This window comes from Vulpes lagopus, chromosome 18 (genome assembly GCF_018345385.1).
Source record: "Vulpes lagopus strain Blue_001 chromosome 18, ASM1834538v1, whole genome shotgun sequence".
In the NCBI taxonomy this organism is placed as follows: domain Eukaryota; kingdom Metazoa; phylum Chordata; class Mammalia; order Carnivora; family Canidae; genus Vulpes; species Vulpes lagopus.
The window spans coordinates 23283710-23304559 of NC_054841.1; the positions used below are offsets into that span (position 1 = coordinate 23283710).

The 20850-nt window shown below is 46.2% G+C and overlaps 1 protein-coding gene and 1 long non-coding RNA gene across 2 annotated transcripts in view; one reads left to right on the forward strand and one right to left on the reverse strand.

The window, feature by feature from the left end:
- LOC121477693 (fer-1-like protein 4) overlaps positions 1-20850 on the forward strand; it is a 36810-nt gene that overhangs the window by 12868 nt on the left and 3092 nt on the right. The window contains 21 exon segments of the mRNA XM_041732147.1: positions 126-292; positions 1328-1481; positions 1616-1740; positions 2157-2291; positions 2413-2586; positions 3218-3334; positions 3433-3594; positions 8404-8638; positions 8782-8840; positions 8928-9059; positions 9857-9899; positions 9988-10103; positions 10179-10316; positions 10416-10532; positions 18317-18444; positions 18645-18823; positions 18826-18845; positions 19200-19353; positions 19474-19478; positions 19975-20094; positions 20591-20676. Coding sequence (XP_041588081.1) covers positions 126-292; positions 1328-1481; positions 1616-1740; positions 2157-2291; positions 2413-2586; positions 3218-3334; positions 3433-3594; positions 8404-8638; positions 8782-8840; positions 8928-9059; positions 9857-9899; positions 9988-10103; positions 10179-10316; positions 10416-10532; positions 18317-18444; positions 18645-18823; positions 18826-18845; positions 19200-19353; positions 19474-19478; positions 19975-20094; positions 20591-20676 — 2566 coding nt within the window.
- Positions 7289-17114, reverse strand: LOC121477694. Its single transcript, XR_005984335.1, has 4 exons — positions 16672-17114; positions 10599-10911; positions 8461-9089; positions 7289-8336 (listed from the first exon to the last, which is right to left on the reverse strand). It is a non-coding gene; the product is annotated as an uncharacterized LOC121477694 (long non-coding RNA).

A 20850-nucleotide genomic window follows, 5' to 3' on the forward strand; every position in this document is an offset into this window, starting at 1 on the left:
TAGGAGGCAGGTGGCCACATGGATCTGGGGTTTACGGGTATGTGTCAGGGCTAAGATCGGGATTTTGTCCATCTGTCCAGGGGGAGTTGTGGAAGCAGGTGGTCTCAGCTCTATCCGTGACCCAGTTCTCTGTTCGCAGCCCCAGCCACCCCTCCCGGATGTGCTAGTCTGGATGCTCAGTGGGCGGCGCCGTGTGGCCTGGGCCCGGATCCCTGCCCAGGATGTGCTGTTCTCTGTGGTTGAAGAGGAACGGGGCCGGGACTGTGGGAAGATCCAGAGTCTGCTGCTCACAGTGAGGGGGTGTGGGTTGCTGGAGACTGGAGTGGAATGAGGTTCTGAGGGCGGGGGTGAGGGGCACAGGGTGGAGGCCTGTGGTTTCTAACAGGGGGCCCCCAAACTCTTTTTTTAGTGCAAAAAACTTTAAATATTTTTATTTAAATGTTTTTTTCAACTAGAATTTTTTTTTAAATTTTTATTTATTTATGATAGTCACAGAGAGAGAGAGAGGCAGAGACAAAGGCGGAGGGAGAAGCAGGCTCCATGCACCAGGAGCCTGATGTGGGATTCGATCCCGGGTCTCCAGGATCGCGCCCTGGGCCAAAGGCAGGCGCCAAACCGCTGCGCCACCCAGGGATCCCTCAACTAGAATTTTTTTAAGTTAAAAACAGGTTTTAATTTTTACATTTTAAAATTATTTTTAAAGTATTATTTTAAAAAGTACACCTGGACTCTTTTCAGCTATCTCAAAAGCCAAAAGACATCATGCCTTTACCTAGACCCACTTTGATGTGAGATAAACACCAAGTTTTGTCACCTCTGGGCCTTCACTGGCCCCTTTGCTGACTAGGCTCTGACAGACCAGCAGGTGGTAAAGATAGGGAGTGACTAGTCAGTTCCTTATAAGTACAGCTGATTTGGGGGCAAAATGTTTCTGATTGAAGTGTCCCTGAAATAGACGCCAACAGGGGTCCCTAGTACTGAGAAGCTGTGACTGATGGGGTAAGGGACTGGGAATCTAAATGTGTTGGGGCTGAGGGGGCAGAGGAGGTAAGTGTGAGGTGTGGGACACAGCTTGGGGGTGTGGGAATTTGTATAGGAAATGACAGTGTTGGGGCAGGAGGGCTAAGGAATGGGAGTGTTCAGGGTAATGTGGTACTAGATGGAGGGCATGAAGTGGGGTATAAGGGTAGGATACAGGGAATGTTCTTTGGATTTGGCACCAGGGAATGGTCTATTAATACAGAGTTTGGGCATGTCTGGGGGAGCAGGGGCTGGTCTAGCTGGGGTAATAAGAGGCAGACCCTCACAGGCCACCTCCCTGCAACAGGCACCCGGGGCAGCTCCTGGTGAGGTCTGTGCCAAGCTGGAGCTCTTCCTGTGGCTAGGGCTGGGTAAACAAACCAAGGCCTGCACCTCAGAGCTCCCGCTGGACCTGCTGCCCGAGCCCTCAGTGGGACTGCCCCACCACCTGTACCGGGATGGTGAGTATAGGGCCCAGCTCAATATTTGCCAAAGGTGTGGGGCTAGATGCTCAGCTGGGGCTGGGGGGAGGGGTCTGGAGTCAGGAAGTCCAGTGGTCCCCTGAGCAAACATCTTTTTCATCTCCCCACCCCAGACTTCAGCTACTTCCAGCTTCGAGCTCACCTGTACCAGGCCCGAGGGGTGTTGGCAGCTGATGACAGTGGGCTTTCGGACCCCTTTGCTCGAGTCCTTATCTCTACCCAGTGCCAGACCACACAGGTGAGGGCTGAACTGGAATGTGGGTCAGGGTGGGGGGTTCCAGGAGACAAGAGCGGGGTGAAGGCTGAGCTTTTTTTCCCTCAGGCCCTAAGTCTCTCTTCCGGCCCTGGATTTTCAGGATAGGATACTGGTTTGGACTGCCCCCAGTTTATTAGAGAGTGGTAACTGGAGGGCCCTTCAGGATAAGGAATTGTTTTCTGGGGTTGACTGTAGGGCTAGCCCCAAGGGTGGCCGATTACAGTTAGGGGGACCAGGCTAGGAGGGCAGGCTCCAACCCCAGTCTGAAGGGCACTCTCATCTTTTGTGATAAACAGCTGTTTAAATTATTACTTTAGGGCAAGAATGCTCACCAGGGATGTATGTTTGGAGATTCTTTTGATGCCTGTCTTTGACTCCATCTCTGCATGGCCCTCTAGGTCCTGGAGCAGACCCTGAGCCCTCTGTGGGATGAGCTCTTGGTGTTTGATCAGTTGATCATAGACGGGAGAAGGGAGCATCTGCAGGAGGAGCCTCCCCTAGTGATTGTCAATGTCTTTGACCACAATAAGTTTGTGAGTGTGGCCTGGGAAACCTGTTTCCACCTCTCAGCGTCCCCGCTCCTCATCTTGATACACCCCTCCCCTGGCTCTTGGGCATCTTCCACTTTTGACTTGACTGCCTTATTCTCCACAGGGCCCCCCTGTGTTCCTGGGCAGGGCGCTGGCCACCCCAAGGGTAAAGCTGATGGAGGACCCTTACCAATGCCCTGAGCTACAGTTCTTCCCCCTGAGGAAGGGGCCCCGGGCAGCTGGAGAGCTCATTGCCACCTTTGAACTCATTGAACTGGACTACAGTGGTCGGCTCGAGGTCAGAGTACCCTAGTTTAGCTGGCACGGCTGTGGACTCCTTGTTCTGTCCTGTCCCCTCCCTTCCCCTCTCCTTCCTTCCTTCCTTCCTTCCTTCCTTCCTTCCTTCCTTCCTTCCTTCCTTCCTTCCTTCCTTTTAGAGAGATAGTGAGAAAGAGAGCACAAGCAGTGGGGAGAGGGAAAAGCAGGCTCTCCACTGAACAGAGATCATGATCAAAGGCAGCAGCTTAACTGACATTGCCACCCAGGTAAGAGAATATGGAATATAGGCATGTCCTGGGATTACCCCTCCAAGTACTTTGCCTTCAGAGAATGCAGGCTGCAATTCTGTCCTGGGGTCCTCATTGGACTTCCTGATTCAGGGAACATTAGAAGTAGACACACTGTAGGTTTATCTTGCCAAGCTTTCAACCCAGAGACCCGAGGCTGCAGGTGGATCTTCATGCCTCAGACACCCACCCTCCCTTCCTGTACTTAACTGTTTCCTGGGATGCTCCCTTTCTGCCCCTCCAGCCTTGCCAGTTCCTCTGGATTGATATTTCACTGGCAGCTGTCAATGTCCCCCTCCCTGAGACCAGATTTCCTTCCTTTGGCCTGATTCCCCTTGACCTCTGATCTCTTGCCCCCTGCAGCCCTCTGTGCCCAGTGATGTAGAGCCCCAGGACCTAACACCACTGGATAAGCACCTTTCTGGACGCCTGTCCCTGCCACCTAACGTGCGTCCAGTGCTCAGGGAGTTCCGTGTTGAGGTAGGTAGGGCACACTCCCATCCTCCCATCCCTGCCACACTCGTCTGGGTGCCCTCTGTCAGGTGCAGGCCCCTGAATTTCTCACTTCCTGACCCCAGGTGCTGTTCTGGGGTCTGAGGGGCCTTGGCCGTGTGCATCTGTTTGAGGTGGAGCAGCCCCAGGTTGTGCTGGAGGTGGCTGGACAGCGTGTGGAGTCAGAAGTCCTGGCCAGTTACCGTGAGAACCCCAATTTCACTGAGCTCTTCAAGCATCTGACAGTGGTGAGGACACAGGCTGGGAGCAAGAAAGGCTAGACTAAGAAATGAAAGGGCAGTGGGATGGTGAATTCCCACCCAGTTATCTTAGATTAGTCAAGGGATCAGCAAACTTTCTATAAAAAGCCAGTTAGTAAATATTTTAGGTTTTGTGGGCCATGCAGTCTTAGTAAGCAATTACTCACCTCTGCCAAAGTAGCATGAAAACAGACATAGACAGCAAGTAAATGAATAAATATGACTCTGTTCCAGTAAAACTTTATTTACAAAAACAGGCAGTGGGCCAGATTTAGTTTGGCCAAATCAGTTTGCTGATTTCTGGATTAATCCATGAACTGGTGGTGTGCTCTTGGTTCTGTTGAATGAGTGGGTTAGGTAAGTGTCATGAAGTGTAGGTCAGAAGGAATCTGTCTAGTCTCTGAGACACCAGGGGCTAAGAAGAAAATGCATTCTTTGTGTATTTTATAATTCCTGTAGTATGGACTTTGGACTCAAATTCTAGCAATGCCACTTAGGAGCTTGTCAGTTCACTTGTTTTAGTTGAACTTTAGTGGTTTGTTTGTTTGTTTGTTTGTTTCTTTGTTTAAAAGGAGTAGCAGGTACAAAAGAAAAAAGATTGAAGGCAATACACTAAATGCCTCCTTGCAGGAATGCTATGAGAAACCAGTGAGGGAAAGGATCTTGTTGAAAGGGATTGTAAACTGAAGAGTGCCGTGCCTGTATGAGGGGGTACTGGGACAAAGTGTAGTGGTTCCAGATTAAAAGGGGGTAAAACCCTGTAAGAACAAACAAACAAAAAACGAAAACAACAAAAACCTTAACACTTTCTTGACTGTTCCACATGCAGGAGTTTTCAGTTTGAAAACTTCATTGTGCTGGGACACCTGGGTGGCTCAGCGGTTGGGCATCTGGGTTCACAACTTGGGCTGCTAAATAGAATCACCTGGGAGACACTGAAGGAAAAGTCTGGGCCTTACCCCTAATTAAATTTTGATTTTTTATTTATTTGGGGTGGGTCTCCAGCATTTATGTTTTTAATACCTCCCCAGGGGGATCCCTGGGTGGCTCAGCGGTTTGGCGCCTGCCTTTAGCCCAGGGCACGATCCTGGAGTCCTGGGATCGAGTCCCGCATCGGGCTCCCAGCATGGAGCCTGCTTCTCCCTCCTCCTGTGTCTCTGCCTCTCTCTCTATGTCTATCATGAATAAATAAATAAATCTTAAAAAAAAATACCTCCCCAGATAATTCTAAGGTATGGCTAGCATTGAGAAGTACTGCCTAAAGACTCCAGTAAATTTCTTGGAGGAAAATAGTTCCCCAACACCGCCATTCTAAGTAGCTGTGTCATAGAGGAGGTTAAGAATGTCAAATCTGGGCACCCTGGGTGGCTCAGCAGTTTAGCACCACCTTCAGCACAGGGCATGATCCTGGAGTTCCAGGATGGAGTCCCACATAGGACTCCCTGCATGGAGACTGCTTCTCCCTCTGCCTATGTCTCTGCCTCTGTGTGTGTGTGTGTGTATCTCTTATGAATAAATAAAATCTTAAAAAAAAAGAAAAGAAAAAACTTCATTGTGCTATAAGATGGTGAAGCTGAAAGCAGTTTGCTCACTGAACTTCTAGGGAGTGTTTCCTTTCACTTCCCGTTTCATAGTGCAAAGTGAGGAAAACATGTCCCTCTCTCCATTGTGCATTGTTTTTGAGTAGAGTGCTCTATGGATGTCAATTAGATAAAGCTAGGTTAATAATGTTATGTTAACCTTCTTAAAAAAAAGCCTTGTTGGTGATTTTCTGATGAGTTGTTCCACCATTGTTGTCCACCAATAGCATTGGTGTTGTCCACCAATAGCATTCATATGCTATTGAAATCTCCAACTATTATTGTTTAATTGTTTTTTCCCCTTTAATTGTGTCAGAGTTTACTTCTTATATTTTGAGGTTCTGTTATTAGGTGCATATATGTTCACAATTGTTACAGCTTCCTATGAATTGATCTGTTCATCATTATAAAATGTCCTTCTTTGCTTCTAGTAAAATTTTGTCTTAAAGTCTATTTTTGCCTGATAGGATAGCCACTCCAGCTCTCTATAGTTACCGTTTGCATGACATATCTTTCCCCATTCTTTTCCTTTCAACCTATGTTATGAGTCTTCTAAAGAATGTTTCTTAGATATCACTTAGATATCATGTAGTTGCATCTTTTCATTTTTTATTAAGATTCATTTATTTGAGAGATGGAGAGAAAGTGTGACTGGTAAGGGGCAGAGGGCAGAGGGAGAGAGGAGAGAGAGAGAATCTAAAGCAGACTCAGTGCTGAGCATGGAGCCTGACATGGGGCTTGATCCTGTGTTCCTGAGATCATGACCTGAGCCAAAATCAAGAGTCAGACCCTTAGCTGGCTGAGCCACCAGGTGCCCCAGCAGATGTTTCTTTTTAAAAAACAAAATAATCCAAGGTCCCTGGGTGGCTCAGTCAGTTAAATGTCTACCTTCAACTCAGATCATGATCCTGGGGTCCTGGGATTGAGCCCTGTGATGGGCTCCCAGCTCAGCAGGAAGTCTGCTTCTCTCCCTTTCCCTCTGCCCCTCCCCCCTAACTCGTTTAAAAACCTAGTTGACGGGATCCCTGGGTGGCGCAGCGGTTTGGCGCCTGCCTTTGGCCCAGGGCGCGATCCTGGAGACCCGGGATCGAATCCCACATCGGGCTCCCGGTGCATGGAGCCTGCTTCTCCCTCTGCCTGTGTCTCTGCCTCTCTCTCTCTCTCTCTGTGTGACTACCATAAATAAATAAAAATTTAAAAAAAAAAAAAAAAAAAAAAACCTAGTTGACAAAAAAAAAAAAAAAAAAAAAAACCTAGTTGACAATCTCTGCCTTTTTTTAAAAAAAGATTTTATTTATTTATTTATTTATTTATTTATTTATTTATTTATTTATTTGAGAGAGTGTGTGTGCAGGCATGCCCAAGGGGAGAGTAGAAGGAGGGAATCTCAAGCAGACTCCATACTGAGCACAGAGCCCCTCATGGGGCTCCACACAGGGCTGGATCTCAAAACCCTGAGATCATGATCTGAGCCAAAACCAAGGGTCAAACACTTAACTGACTGAGTCACCAGGCACCCCAATAATCTCTTCTCTACCTTTTGATTGAAGTGTTTAATAAAGTTGATGTGAAATGCTGGGGTCTGGGAGCAGACCCCAGTCAAGAAAGAATTCTTGAGCTGTCTTTGGTACAAAAAGGGTAGTTTTATTATTGTTGTTGTTATTATTTTTAAAGGTTTTATTTGTTTATTCACAAGAGACACACACACAGAGAGAGGCAAGACATAGGCAGAGGGAAAAGCAGGCTCCACACAGGGAGCCCGATGTGGGACTCGATCCTGGGACTCCAGGACCACGCCCTGAGCTGAAGGCAGACACCCAACCGCTGAGCCACTCAGGCATCCCAAGGTTTTATTAAAGCACAGGTATAGGACCCGTGGACAGAAAGAGCTGCACTGGGGTCATGAGGAGTGGCCCATTATATACTTTCAAATTGGGAGGGAATTAGGGATAGTGTAAGTCTCTAAAAAATTTAGAAGCAGGGATCCCTGGGTGGCGCAGCGGTTTGGCGCCTGCCTTTGGCCCAGGGCGCGATCCTGGAGACCCGGGATCGAATCCCACATCAGGCTCCCGGTGCATGGAGCCTGCTTCTCCCTCCGCCTGTGTCTCTGCCTCTCTCTCTCTCTCTCTGTGACTATCATAAAAAAAAAAAAAAAATTTAGAAGCAAAGCTTCCAGCATCTTGAGGGGCTACCTATTGTTAGGAAAGGGTCATTTATTACCATCTAACAAAGCCTTAGTCATCAGGCCCTTCAGGTATACTACCAGTGGGCCATATGCTTGGGGGATGATGATTGCTAACATATATCTTGGGAGGTAGAGATAAAGGAAGTTTCCAAAGCGATTTTTATATGTTAAAGAAGACTTACAGGATCCTGGAGGTCAAGTTAATATTAAGTTAAGGTTGCTTTTTGCCTTTAGCAAAGTATTAACATTTAGGCAGTTGAGTTCCTGGAGGAAAGTCATCCTGCCTGTGTTAAGTACTTGTTAATGGGCTGCAAAGGAAATTTACTTTTTCCCTATATTTCTACATTCTTTAGCCTTTGTTTTCACATCAAAGTCACATTTATTATTTTATTGATGTGGTTGGATTTACATCTGCCATTTTGCTGTTTGTTTTCTATGTAGCTCATATATTTTTTGTTCCTCCTTTACCACCTTCTTTTGTATTACATAGCTATTTATTAGCATACTACTTTAATTCCTTTGTTGATTTTCACTTAGTAGTTGCCCTAGAGATTGCAGTATGCATAGTGATTTTTCACAATCTACTTCAGATGAATACTACTCCATGACAGTGCCATTCTTTCCTTCCTCCTCTGTGCAATATTGTCACATACATATAAAATAAACCCAACAATTCAATATTTTAGGGTCCACTGATAGATCTAGAATTTCTGTATTAAAAGACCTACACATTTTTATGGCTGAGTCTATATTAACAAACTGAACATCCATCCTTTATATAAGAACAACAATCACCACCACGTGTTTCTGATAGTGCTTTGTAGGCTCCAAAGTAGTTTTGTATCTGTTATGTCATTTGATATTTACAGCAGTCTTTTGAGTCCAGGAGTGTGTCCCCTTTTTGCCAGGAAATTAGGCTTGGTGACTTCCCAGACGTGACAAAATGAGACTCTGGCAGAGCTGAGCTGAGAAAGCAGATTTAACTGCACTGTTTTCTATCCGTCTCTGTGGCTGCCTCTCCTTCCTCCCCAGGCCTGCAGAGACTCAGTTCCTCTCTCCCACCCCCAGGACCTGCCAGAGCAGCCTTACCTGCAGCCCCCACTCAGCATCCTGGTAATTGAGCGCCGGGCCTTTGGCCGTACAGTGTTTGTCGGGTCCCACATTGTCTCCCACATGCTGCGATTCATACTCCGGGGTCATGAGGATCCCCCCGAGAAAGAAGGGGAAGAGGAGGAAACAGGGAACCTAGTGCTTAAGGGACCACAAGGTAAGGGGCCTTCCCTTTAGGGACCACCCGACAGAAGCCCCTCTGGTTCCTGGTGGAGATGGCTCCAGGGGACCCTTCTGTGGGGCATGGAATCTGACTCGTACTCACCTGATCTCCTCCTGGTGTCATTTCCCCTCTTCCAGGACAGAAGACCCCGGATTCCTTCTTGGCTGAAGTGGGGATGCCCAGACGGCTCCTGAAGGTGATGGGATATCAAAGATGGATGGAGAAGGGCAGGCGAGGCTTAGGGTGGTGCTGGGTTAGGGGCACTGAGTTCTCTCTCCCTCAGGCTCCTCTGAAGAAGCTCCCCCTGGGAAGCCTCCTAAACCAAGGCCCTGAACTGGAGGAGGATATCCCAGATCCTGAAGAGCTTGACTGGTGGTCCAAGTACTATGCATCGCTGCAGGAGCTCCAGGGGCAGGTGGGGGCAGAGGCGGGTTCCAGGCTGCAGCTGGAAGTAGAGGAGGATAAATGGGAAGAAAAAGGATCTCATGAAATGTGGAGCCCTAAAGCTTTTCAGAGCTCTTCATTAGACATTTTTTCTCATCTTCATAACAGTTTTGGAAGCTGAAAATTACTAACTCTAATATCTACAGCTGTGCTGTCAGAAATCTGTGAGCCACCTACTTTTGAGGTAGCCCAAAGTCAAAGGAGAGAGGTGAAATTGATCTTAGTAATACATTTTGTTTAATCTAATATATCTAAAATATCATACCAACAAGGAACCATTATAAAAAATAATAATGAGATATTTGACATTCTTATTTTGTACTGAGTCTTTATTTTATTTTTTTAAGATTTTATTTATTTATTCATGAGAGACAGAGAGAGAGAGAGGCAGAGACACAGGCAGAGGGAGAGGCAGGCTCCCTGCAGAGAGCCTGATGTGGGACTCCATCACAGGTCTCCAGGATCACACCCTGGGCTGAAGGCAGCGATAAACCACTGAGCCACTGGGGCTGCCCTATACGGAGTCTTTAAAATCTGGTGTGTATTTTACACTTACAGCACATCTCAATTCAAGTGCTCACTAGACACATGTAGCTGGGGGTTACTGTCTTGGGCAGCAGAGGACTAGACAAACTGAAGCTTTGAAAATGCAAGTGGTTCACACAGTTGGACCTTGAACTAAGGTTTCTCAACTCCCTATCCTGGAAAAGGGGCAGATTAAAGAGGTGAAGGGAGGGGAAGAATCTCTCACTTGCCCTTTGATTTCAGACCAACTTGGAGGAGGATGAAATGGATGATTCTGGAGAGTCAGGTAGGAGATTTCGCTTTCTTGCTCCTGCTCTTTCTCCCTCCTTCTCTGACACCAGTATTTCTAAGTGTGGCATTTCTGCTATTCCCAGATGGAGTCAACCTCATTTCTGGGGATGGGGAGGCCCAAGACCAGGGTCAGGGTGAGGCTGAAGTCAAAGGAGTCAAAGGCTCCGTGTCCCAGAAGAAAGCACTCGCCACTTTGAAGGTGAGTGGGTGGTTGTGAGAGGGCACTGTGCTAGGATTTGAACATTGGCCTGTCACCGAGGCCCTTGCCTTTCAGATCTACAACGGCACCCTGGAGAAAGAGTTTAACTACTTTGAAGACTGGTTGAATGTGTTTCCCCTGTACCGAGGGCAAGGCGGCCAGGATGGAGATGGAGAGAAAGAAGGGTCTGGGCACCTTGTAGGCAAGTTCAAGGTATGTTTGGAGAAAGAAGGGTGGCCAAGGAGTACAGGTGGGGATGCAGGAGGAAGACTGTCTTTCCAGGGACTTTTTTTTGTCTTCCCACCAATCCAGGGCTCCTTCCTTATTTACCCTGAATCAGAGGCAGTGTCATTCTCTGAGCCCCAGATCTGCCGGGGTGTCCCACAGAACCGGCCCATCAAGCTCCTGGTCAGAGTATATGTGGTAAAAGTAAGTACCCATCACCCCAGCATGCCCCCAGCTCCAGCAAAGGTAATGTAAATAAAAGATACTAACTGAAGGATTTGGAAGGAACCTCCGGGAACAGAGTTCACCTTCTTCATTTTTCAGGTGGGGAATCTTAGGCACAAGTTAAGAGACTCCCCAGGGTTGCAGAGCTTGCTTGTGGCACCACCTGGATGTAGAACTTATGTCTTCTGGCTCCTTTGTCATGGTTCTACACCATTAGTTTGTAGAATGGGGAGCATAACTCCAAGGAGAGCGCAGCTCTGAATCTCAAGGTTCACAATGGCTTGTTATCAGATACCTTCATACAGATCCTTGTCTTGCAGTGGTTTTCAGACAGCACTCAGCAGGGCCCTGAAGTTTCCTGAAAGGCATCTCAGGGAATGAGAGGAGTGAGTGGGTAGCTCTGCCCCCTTCGATCCCAGCACCAGAATAGATCCCGTGCTTTTATCTGGTTTAAATATAAGGATTCTAAGACAGAATTTAAAGAAATGTTCCATGGCACATCCTAGTGCATAATTCGATAGTAGGAGTCATCTTGATCTTCTGCTTCTAGCAGTATCACAGACTAGATGGTCTGAAATAACCTCCTGAGGTAATATATTAGAACTGCTTGATAAACAATCTTAAATGGATGCTAAACTTATGAGAATGGGAATTCCCAATGGGCATAGGATGAAGAGGCAGCAGGAATCCCAGTCTCTGAAGTGCAGGTTGTCTTGAGAGGTTTGTCCATACCTATCAATACATACCTCCATGTAAGAAAGAAGAAAATACAAGAAAATACATGTTTGCTCCTTTGTGTACAAGAAATACAGGAAAGAGGAACTGAACTAAGGATACTGGTTACCTAAGGAGCGTGAATGGCAAAAGGTTGGAAACAAAGGGAGAACAGGATTGGGCTGGCATTCCCATAGTATAGTGTCTACCAGAAGCCAAGCCTGGACACTGAGCCTTGGGATCTAATAACCTATCTAAGATGGGAGCCACAACCAAGCCCCCTGCATGAAGCAGCACCCAGGAAGGGCTTTGCTTTTAGTGACAGGTGGGCTGGAGAAGTTGACACACTAGGAGAAGAGCCTGTTAGGTAAACGATCTGTTTCAGCTTCTGCTCCAACTGGGGGAAATAGAAAACAATGTTTTCCCCAAGAATTTATAATTAGAGTTTTGCTCTCACATTGGTTTAAGACTTAAATTTATATCATCTGCTCAGTCCAGAAAACTCAAAGATGAGGAACTGGCTCAAAATGGTCCCAAGATTTCCCCAGCTTCATAGATTTAGATGACCAGGTTTGGGCTCACAACCCCAAATTAAAAAAATAATAATAAGAAGAAAACTATCAGGAAACATTGTCAGAAAAACAACACAAAGGAGCATGAAACTTGTAAGGGCTTGGGATGTTAGAGTATTAGCAAGTATTAGCAGTGGAAACCAACTACCTAACATATTTTACAAGCAGAGAACAAAAGGCTTTCAAAAGTGACTGGGAAGTTTTGAAATAGTAAAATTGAATTCTGAAGATGGAAGGCCATTAAACATAAAATTTGATTAAATGTCCATATGGGGCAGCCCCGGTGGCGCAGCAGTTTGGCGCCGCCTGCAGCCTGGGGTATGATCCTGGAGACCTGGGATGGAGTCCCACGTCGGGCTCCCTGCATGGAGCCTGCTTCTCCCTCTGCCTGTGTCTCTGCCTCTCTCTCTGTGTGTCTATGAATAAATAAATAAAATCTTAAAAAAAAATAAATGTCCATATGTAGCAGAACAGTTGAATAAACTGTGGCATGTCCACACAAGAGAGTACTATGCAGCTGGAACAAAGAATGAGGAAGACTACAAATGGAGTGATTTCCAGGACAGTATAAAGCAGAGAAAGCAAAGTACAAGAGTCCCTATAGTGTGCTACTCTCCATGTAAGAAAGAAGAAAATACATGTTTGCTCCTTTGTGTACCAGAAATACAGGAAAGAGGAACTGAACTAAGGATACTGGTTACCTAAAGAGCGTGAATGGCAAAGGGGTGGAAACAAAGGGAGAATGGGATCGGGCTAGCATTCCCATAGTGTAGTATCTACCAGAAGCCAAGCACAAGGCTAAGAGCTGCTACCCTGGAATTAACAAGCCAATTCTAAAATATCTATGGAATGGGATGCCTGGCTAGCTCATCCAGTAGAGCATATGACTCGATCTCGGGATCATGAGTTGGAGCCCCACTTTGAGCAGAGAGATTACTAAAAAATATTGTTAATAAAATAACTATAAAAGGACAAATGCCCCAAATTGCCAACACAATTTTGAAGAACAATGTAGGAAGACAATTATTATAAAGCTCTAGTAATTAAGACAGTGTGGTTTTGGCATAGGGATTGATAAATAGGCTAATGGGTCAGGGTAGAGATTTAACAAAACATACCCAGACATGGATGGAAGCTTATACCAGAGTTGGCAGTGCTGATCAGTGGGAGGAAAATGGGACTACTCTATGACTGCTCCCATGAAAGCTGATTATCCATGTGGAAAAAAAGAAAACTAGACTCCTAATATACAGCATCCACAAAAAAAATCCAGTTAAATATTTGATTATGGAAAGCAAAACTGTAAGGAAATGTCAAAATATTTTTGTGATCTTGGGTGGCAGGAGATTTTCTTAATAGATAAATGAGTACGAAATGTAAATTAGGAAGCACATGATATATGTGACTACATTCGGATTCACTTCTGAGCATCCATAAACACTTTCAAATAAGTGATGGGACCAGCTACAGGCTGGGGGCAAGGTGTCTACTTGATGCATAATCAATAAAGGGTTAGTGTCTACAATACACAAATAACTTCCACAAACCCATAAGATGCAGAAAAACAATTTGGGAAAGAACATGAAAAGGCAATTGATTGAAGAAGAAACCCCAAGGCCAATATGCATTAAAAAAAAAATCCTAGGGCAGCCCCGGTGGCTGCCCTTTAAATCTTTAAAAAAAAAATGCTGCACCTTAAAATTTTTAAAAAATTAAATATCTGAAATCTTAATTTTTAATAAAGATTTTATTTATTTATTTATTCATGAGAGACAGCGAGAGAGAGGCAGAGACACAGGCAGAGGGAGAAGCAGGCTCCATGCAGGGAGCCCGATGAAGGACTTGATCCCAGGACCCCGGGATCAAGCCTGAGCCAAAGGCAGATAGATGCTCAACCAGGCATCCTTCCTAAATCCTAATATTAATCAGGACATGCAAATAACTGAAACAATGAGAAGCTAGAGGCTGATTTCCCTCCTTTCAGTTGGCAAGATGAACAGTGCTACCGACGGGCTGGGGGAATGTGTGCTAGGTTCTTATTGCTGCTGTAACAAATTACCACAAACTTGGTGACTTAACACAAATTTATAGTAGCAAAGGGCAGAAATCTGAAATAGGTCAAATAGGTCCTAGCAGGCTAAATTGAGGTGTTGGCAGGGCTGCCTTCCTTCTAGAGGCTCTTGGGGAGAATCATTTCCTTGCCTTTTCAAGGTCCTGGGGGCTGCCTGTGTATCTTGGCTCACTGCCCCTTCCTCCACCTTCAAAGCCAGCAGTGTAGCAATTTCATGTCTCTCAGACTCCTGGATCCTCCTTCCACTTTTGTGGTTACATTGGGCTACCTGGATAAACTAGGATAATCTCATGATTCTTTTTTTTCACATTCAGTATTTTTATTTAACTGTTTAGCAGACAATTTACATATCTCCCACCTTTTCCTTTAAGTTGGTGTGACAATTTTCTGTCATAAACTCCTTAAGGAGAAACTTTGGTCAAGAATGGAATGTCAGTCTCATGATATTTTTGAAAGATTTATTTATTTATTTATGATAGACAGAGAGAGAAAGAGAGGCAGAGATACAGGGGGGGAGAAGCAGGCTCCATGCCAGGAGCCTGACACGGGACTCGATCCCAGGACTCCAGGATCGCGCCGTGGGCCAAAGGCAGGTGCCAAACCGCTGAGACACCCAGGGATCCCTCAGTCTCATGGTTTTTAATCACATCTGCAGAGTCCCTATTACCATGTAAGGTAAAATATTCACAGGTTCAGGGGATTAGAAGGTAGAAATCTTTGGTAATATTCTGCTTGCCACAGAATGTAAATTGCTATAACAGTTTTGGAGAACAATTTGGCAATATTTCATAAAATGGAAGATTTCCCTTGCTCATACCTAATAATTATACTTCTAGATACGATCCCAGGCTAATTCTTACATATATGTACAACGAAACATAAGAGCTGCTCATTCTAGCATTATATGTAACAAAAATTTTTTTAGGAAAACCTGAAGTGTTAATGTTCCTAAATAGGAGAGAGAGTTAGTTAGCCATACAAGAGATATACAGTTCAGTTGAACAAAGTACAGCAGCATGTATCAACAAGAATAAATCTCCCAGCATAAATTTGGATTAAGTCATGGATGGAGCTAGAGAGTGTAATGCTAAGTGAAATAAGTCAGTCAGAGAAAGACAAATGCCATTGATTTCACTCATATGTGGAATTTAAGGAACAAAACAAATGAGCAAAGGGGAACAGACTCAAGTACAGAGAACAGGAGGACCTGGGTGGCTCAGTTGGTTGAGGATCTGCCTTCGGCTCAGGTCTTGATCTGGGGGTCCTGGGATCGAGCCCCATGTCAGGCTCTCTGCTCAACGTGGAGCCTGCTTCTCCCTCTCCTTCATGCTCATGGTATCTCTGTTGCTATCTGTTTCTCTTTCAAATAAATAAAATCTTTTTTTTTAATTTTTATTCATGATAGTCACAGAGAGAGAGAGAGAGAGAGAGAGGCAGAGACACAGGCAGAGGGAGAAGCAGGCTCCATGCACCGGGAGCCCGACGTGGGATTTGATCCCGGGTCTCCAGGATCAAGCCCTGGGCCAAAGGCAGGCGCCAAACCGCTGCGCCACCCAGGGATCCCTCAAACAAATAAAATCTTTTAAAAAAAGTATATAGAGAACAAATTAATGGTCATCAGAGGGGAGGTGGGTAGAGGATGGGTGAAACAGGTGAAGGGGATTAAGGAGGGCACTCATGATGAGCACTGGGTGATGGAAGGGATTGTTGAATCACTATATTGTATACCTGAAACAGAATGTTGTATGTTAACTAGCTGGAATTAAAAACTTAAAAAAATTAAATTTGGGTGAAGTAAGCAAATTGGATGATTCCCAGTTTGTGGAAGTTGGCACCAACAGGGTATTTTCCTTTCTCTTCCTGAAAATCATCCAAAACCAAAGAGAACAACAAAAATCCAGCTTCTTGATTATGGTGAAATCAGGAGAGCATTAAAACTGCAAACAGCCAGGAAGCCTGGAAGGGCTACCAAGATCTGCGTAGTTGATGTTGTGTGTGTGAGGAATGGGATGAGGACATCACTCAGTGGAGCTCAGTATCAGTCATCTGTATCTCAAAGAAGTGCACACCCCAAGGGTTAAAGCCTGCATTTCTCACTGAAAGCTAAAAATACTGAATAAGGTGATCCCTGGGTGGCTCAGCGGTTCGGCGCCTGCCTTTGGCCCAGGGTGTGATCCTGGAGTCCCGGGATGGAGTCCTACATCAGGCTCCCTGCATGGAGCCTGCTTCTCCCTCTGCCTGTGTCTCTGCCTCTCTCTCTCTCTCTCTCTCTCTCCCTCTCTCTCTCTCTCTCATGAATAAATAAATAAAATATTTCTTAAAATTTTTAAAAATAAAAATACTGGATAAAAATAAATAAATAAATACATAAATACATAAATAAATATATAAATATATAAATAAACACATAAATAAATATAAATAAATAAAATACTGGATAAAATTTAAAAACATCTTAAATGCATCTTTGAGCTTCCAAGAAAAGAGGTGATTTTATTTTTTTTTTTTATTTTTTTTTTTTTAATTTTTTATTTATTTATGATAGTCACAGAGAGAGAGAGAGAGAGAGAGGCAGAGACACAGGCAGAGGAAGAAGCAGGCTCCATGCACCGGGAGCCCGACGTGGGATTCGATCCCGGGTCTCCAGGATCACGCCCTGGGCCAAAGGCAGGCGCTAAACCGCTGCGCCACCCAGGGATCCCGAAAAGAGGTGATTTTAGAGGAAAAAAAATTAAAAGCAGGAACTTTAAAAACCATGTACCTGGATTTTGTTCTTATCCACATATGGCAAGGCCAACAGATCAGGAGGTGATTGCCTTTGAAAGGTAGTCTGTTCATTTGTTTCAGTTCTCAAGAAGAGGGGTGGGCTGGGCTCTTCAGGGCCACACAGGGAAGTCTGAAGGAGAATGCAAGGGCCAAAGCCTCTATTGTGGTTTCTGCAGAAAAAGTAAGACAAGTAAGCAGGCTTAAGATTGGTTTGTGTGAATAATTCCAGCATGCTTTTTGGTACAGGGACTGTCTCTCTGTCTCTAGTCTGGCACCTGGCTCTGAGATGATTAGGGCAGAGGAACGTTCCTAGAATGAAGGGCCAAATGAGGAGATGGTTCAGAGCACGGGCTCTGGATTGGTTGGTTTCCTTATGAAAGGTGTCCTGGGCAGTGAGTTGTCATACACAAGGTGAATAAACACATGCAATGATGCTCAATATGCCTAGTCATCAGGGAAATGCAAATTAAAACCACATTGAGCTACAACTTTGCACACACTAGAATGGCTAAAATTAAAAAGATTGACAGTACCAAGTGTTGACAAAGATGTGGAGCAACTGGAATGCTCATACACTGCAGATAGGAGTGTGAAAAACACTAAAAATGTATTACTGTATATAAATAATACTTCAAACATTTATGTATGTTATACATTTACTAAATTGTGTAGTTATCAAAACAGAAAAGTAAGTTTAATACATAAAGTTAAAAAACATGCAAAATGGTGCTATGCATTGCTTAGGGATATGTGTACATGTAGTAAAAGTATATTTACTTTTTCTGTGTGTGTGAATCCTAAACCTCAAGTAAAGAGTTATGGCTACTTCAGGGATGAAAAAAGAATTAAATCAGGTAAGGGGATTCCATTTGTTGGTAGTGTTTTATTTATTAAGCTGGGCACATGCTCATTGTATTACTTTTTTATATTAAAATATCTTTATCATTGTAAAAAAGTAAAAAATACAGAAAGTTATGGTTTGAATATTAAAGTCCTATACATCTTTCTTTAAAAAAAGAAAGATCTTATGGGGCACCAGGGTGGGTCAGTCAGTTAAGCATCTGACTTAAGCTTAGGTCATGATCTCAGGGTCCTGGGATTGAGCCCCAAATCAGGCTCCCTGCTCAGTGGGGAGCCTGCTTATCCCTCTGCCTGCTGCTCTGCCTGCTTGTGCTCTCTCTCTCTAAAATAAATAATTAAATCTTTTAAAAATTATTTATTTGACAGAGAGAGGGAGAGAGAGAACACAAGTGTAGGGAGGAATGGAGGGAGAGGGAGAAGCAGACTCTTCGTTGAGCAGGGTGCTTGACTCAGGACTCGATCCCAGGACCCGGGGATCATGACCTGAGCCGAAGGCAGATGCCTGACTGAGCCACCCAGATGCCTCCCTATGCATCTTTTTACATATTTTCTGTTTCATTATATTTTTCATTATAGCTATTTGTATGTCTTAAACATTTCATAATATACTTAAAAGAAAATAAAAGTCATCTTGTTCAACCCCTCAGTTAATTCCTCATGGTGGGAGATCTCTGTGGTAACTCACTGCTTTCACTTAATCTGTGATTTGGTCCCGCGAGGGTAACCCTGGGTTAGGACAGTGACACTTCTCTCAGCCCCACCCCATACTGTCCCCCTAGGCTACCAACCTGGCTCCTGCGGACCCCAACGGCAAGGCAGACCCTTACGTGGTGGTGAGTGCTGGCCGGGAGCGGCAGGACACCAAGGAGCGCTACATCCCCAAGCAACTGAACCCCATCTTTGGAGAGTGAGGCTGGGCCCTGGGCTTGGGAATGGGAACACCTTTACCATATGACCCTGTGGCCCCAGGGCTCCCACTCAGGCATCTGGTGTGGTGATGGTGAGGGAGTGGACAGAGGCTGCTCCAGGCTGCCCTGGAGCCCCTGTCCCCACAAGACCATCTCCTAGGGCATGGAGGTGACCTCAGCCATTCTCTCTCCCGGCCAGGGTCCTGGAGCTCAGCATCTCTCTCCCTGCTGAGCCAGAGCTGACCGTGGCTGTGTTTGATCATGACCTTGTGGGTTCTGACGACCTCATCGGAGAGACCCACATTGACCTGGAAAACCGATTCTATAGCCACCACAGGGCGAACTGTGGGCTGGCCTCCCAGTATGACGTGTGAGTCCTATAGGCCCTCAGGAGCCATTCTGAGTCTGACCAAAGACATTCAAGCTTACCTTCCCATTGGTATGTGCAGATCCTTTGGTTTCATAGAAGGGGACCTCCCCATGACCAAGACCTTATAGCATAGTAGTCAAGACCTGGGCTTGGGATTTGGCATCTTATAAGTCACTTGATCTCTCTAAGCCTGTTTCCTTGGCTGCAAAATGGAGGTAACATCACTGCCTCCCCCATTGGAACATGTGGCACACATCTTTGATTTTTATGGTTACCATAAGCGAGGATTAATCTGCCTTGCATCGGAGTTAAACCTAGATCACATGTCCTCAAGTGTCCCCATCCCTGCCCCACCTGAGGCATTTTTCCCTTTCTGCACACAGGGATGGGTACAATGCCTGGCATGATGCATTCCGGCCTTCACAGATCCTGGCAGGGCTGTGCCAACGCTGTGGCCTCCCCGGCCCTGAATACAGAGCCGGGGCTGTCAAGGTGGGCAGCAAAGTCTTTCTGACACCGCCTGAGACTCTACCCCCAGGTACCAGCCCCCCTCTGCAGGACAACCCACAGGGAGCAAACTGGCTAAGCAAGGTACAGGGGCCTCCTGGTGCCCGCTCTAGTGTGTCCCCAAAAGAGCCTGCCTCCTTCTTACCAGCAGAGGAGGTGAGTTTGGCTAAGGATGAGGTCCTTGGATGGTGGGGAGAAAATGGTCTTTGTTGGTGAGCACGATCCTCAAAGAGTTCAAGTAGATCCCTCAGAGGCTAATCAAGCTTCTAGGACATAGGGTGGCCCATGGGGGTGGGTCCCATATTACAAAATGTGGCTGTAGAACTGAGCTCCTGCCTCACAAATGGCTGGTGGTATGTCTCTAAACAGAGTCTGTGCAAAGCCATGGCCCCTCCAATCCCACTGTCCCTCGACTGCTGGCTTTTCACTGGCAAAGGTTGTCAGAGAAACATCTCCCCACGTTCTGTGCCTTGTGGACTTGCCCTTCCAGCCCATGGGCTTTGTCCAAAACAGCAGCAGCCTCAGCTTTGCACTTCTGTTGTGGGGTGAGGGAGGAAGGCAGGAGAGTTGGGAAATGTGCAGAACCCAAGCTCGTACCCCTCTTGTTGCAGGTAGGGGGGCCCCCAAGGTGACAAGTGACGTCCCTGAGGAGGCACAGGCATTGCTGGTGCTGCGGCACTGGCAAGAGATGCCAGAGCTTGGGATCCAGCTGGTGCCTGAGCACGTGGAAACTCGGCCCCTCTACCATCCCCGCAGCCCAGGGTTGCTGCAGGTGAGGGAGGGCTCAGCACCCAACCCCAGAACCCCAGGACTCCCACCTGCTCCTGGACCCTGGGCCCTCAGGATGCCCCTCCCCCAAGACCTCTACCTACCTGGTTACTACCCTGCCACTTCTGATTCTGGATTCCATACCTCCACCTGTGATTTTGTTCCTGCCGGATCCCCACCCCTGGGCCACCAAGGCTCAGACCTGGAGTCCCAATCTGACCTCAACCCCAGGTCCCTAGGATCTGAACCTTGGGAACACCAGATCTTACTTTTGATCTCAACCTTCCACTCAGGGCCTTATCCTTAACCTAACCTCAGCACTGGAACCCCCGCTTCAGACTCTACCTTCACCCTCATCCCCCAGGACCTGCCTGACTATGCTATTCTGGCCCCAGCTCTGCCCCTTAGTACCCCCGCCACCGCCAAGTCACCGCCTCTGGCCACAGGGCTATCACAGGTGTGTCCCAGTAGGACCCTTCAGCCTGGTCCTATATTCCCAGGGATCCCTCCACATGTGGATTGACATCTTCCCCCGCGATGTGCCTACCCCACCCCCAGTTGACATCAAGCCTCGGCAGCCAATCAGGTGAGTTCTGACCCTCCTCCCCAGATGGGGGTGGGGGGGCTCAAGTGAAGCAGGCAGAGGCTGCTGACTCAGGCTTTTCAGTTAGGTGAGCCATTAAATTCGCTTTCTTCTCATAAATCATTGTGAGTAGAGTGTCTGGCACTTACAACCAAAAGAGTTTAAATACCAGTAAAT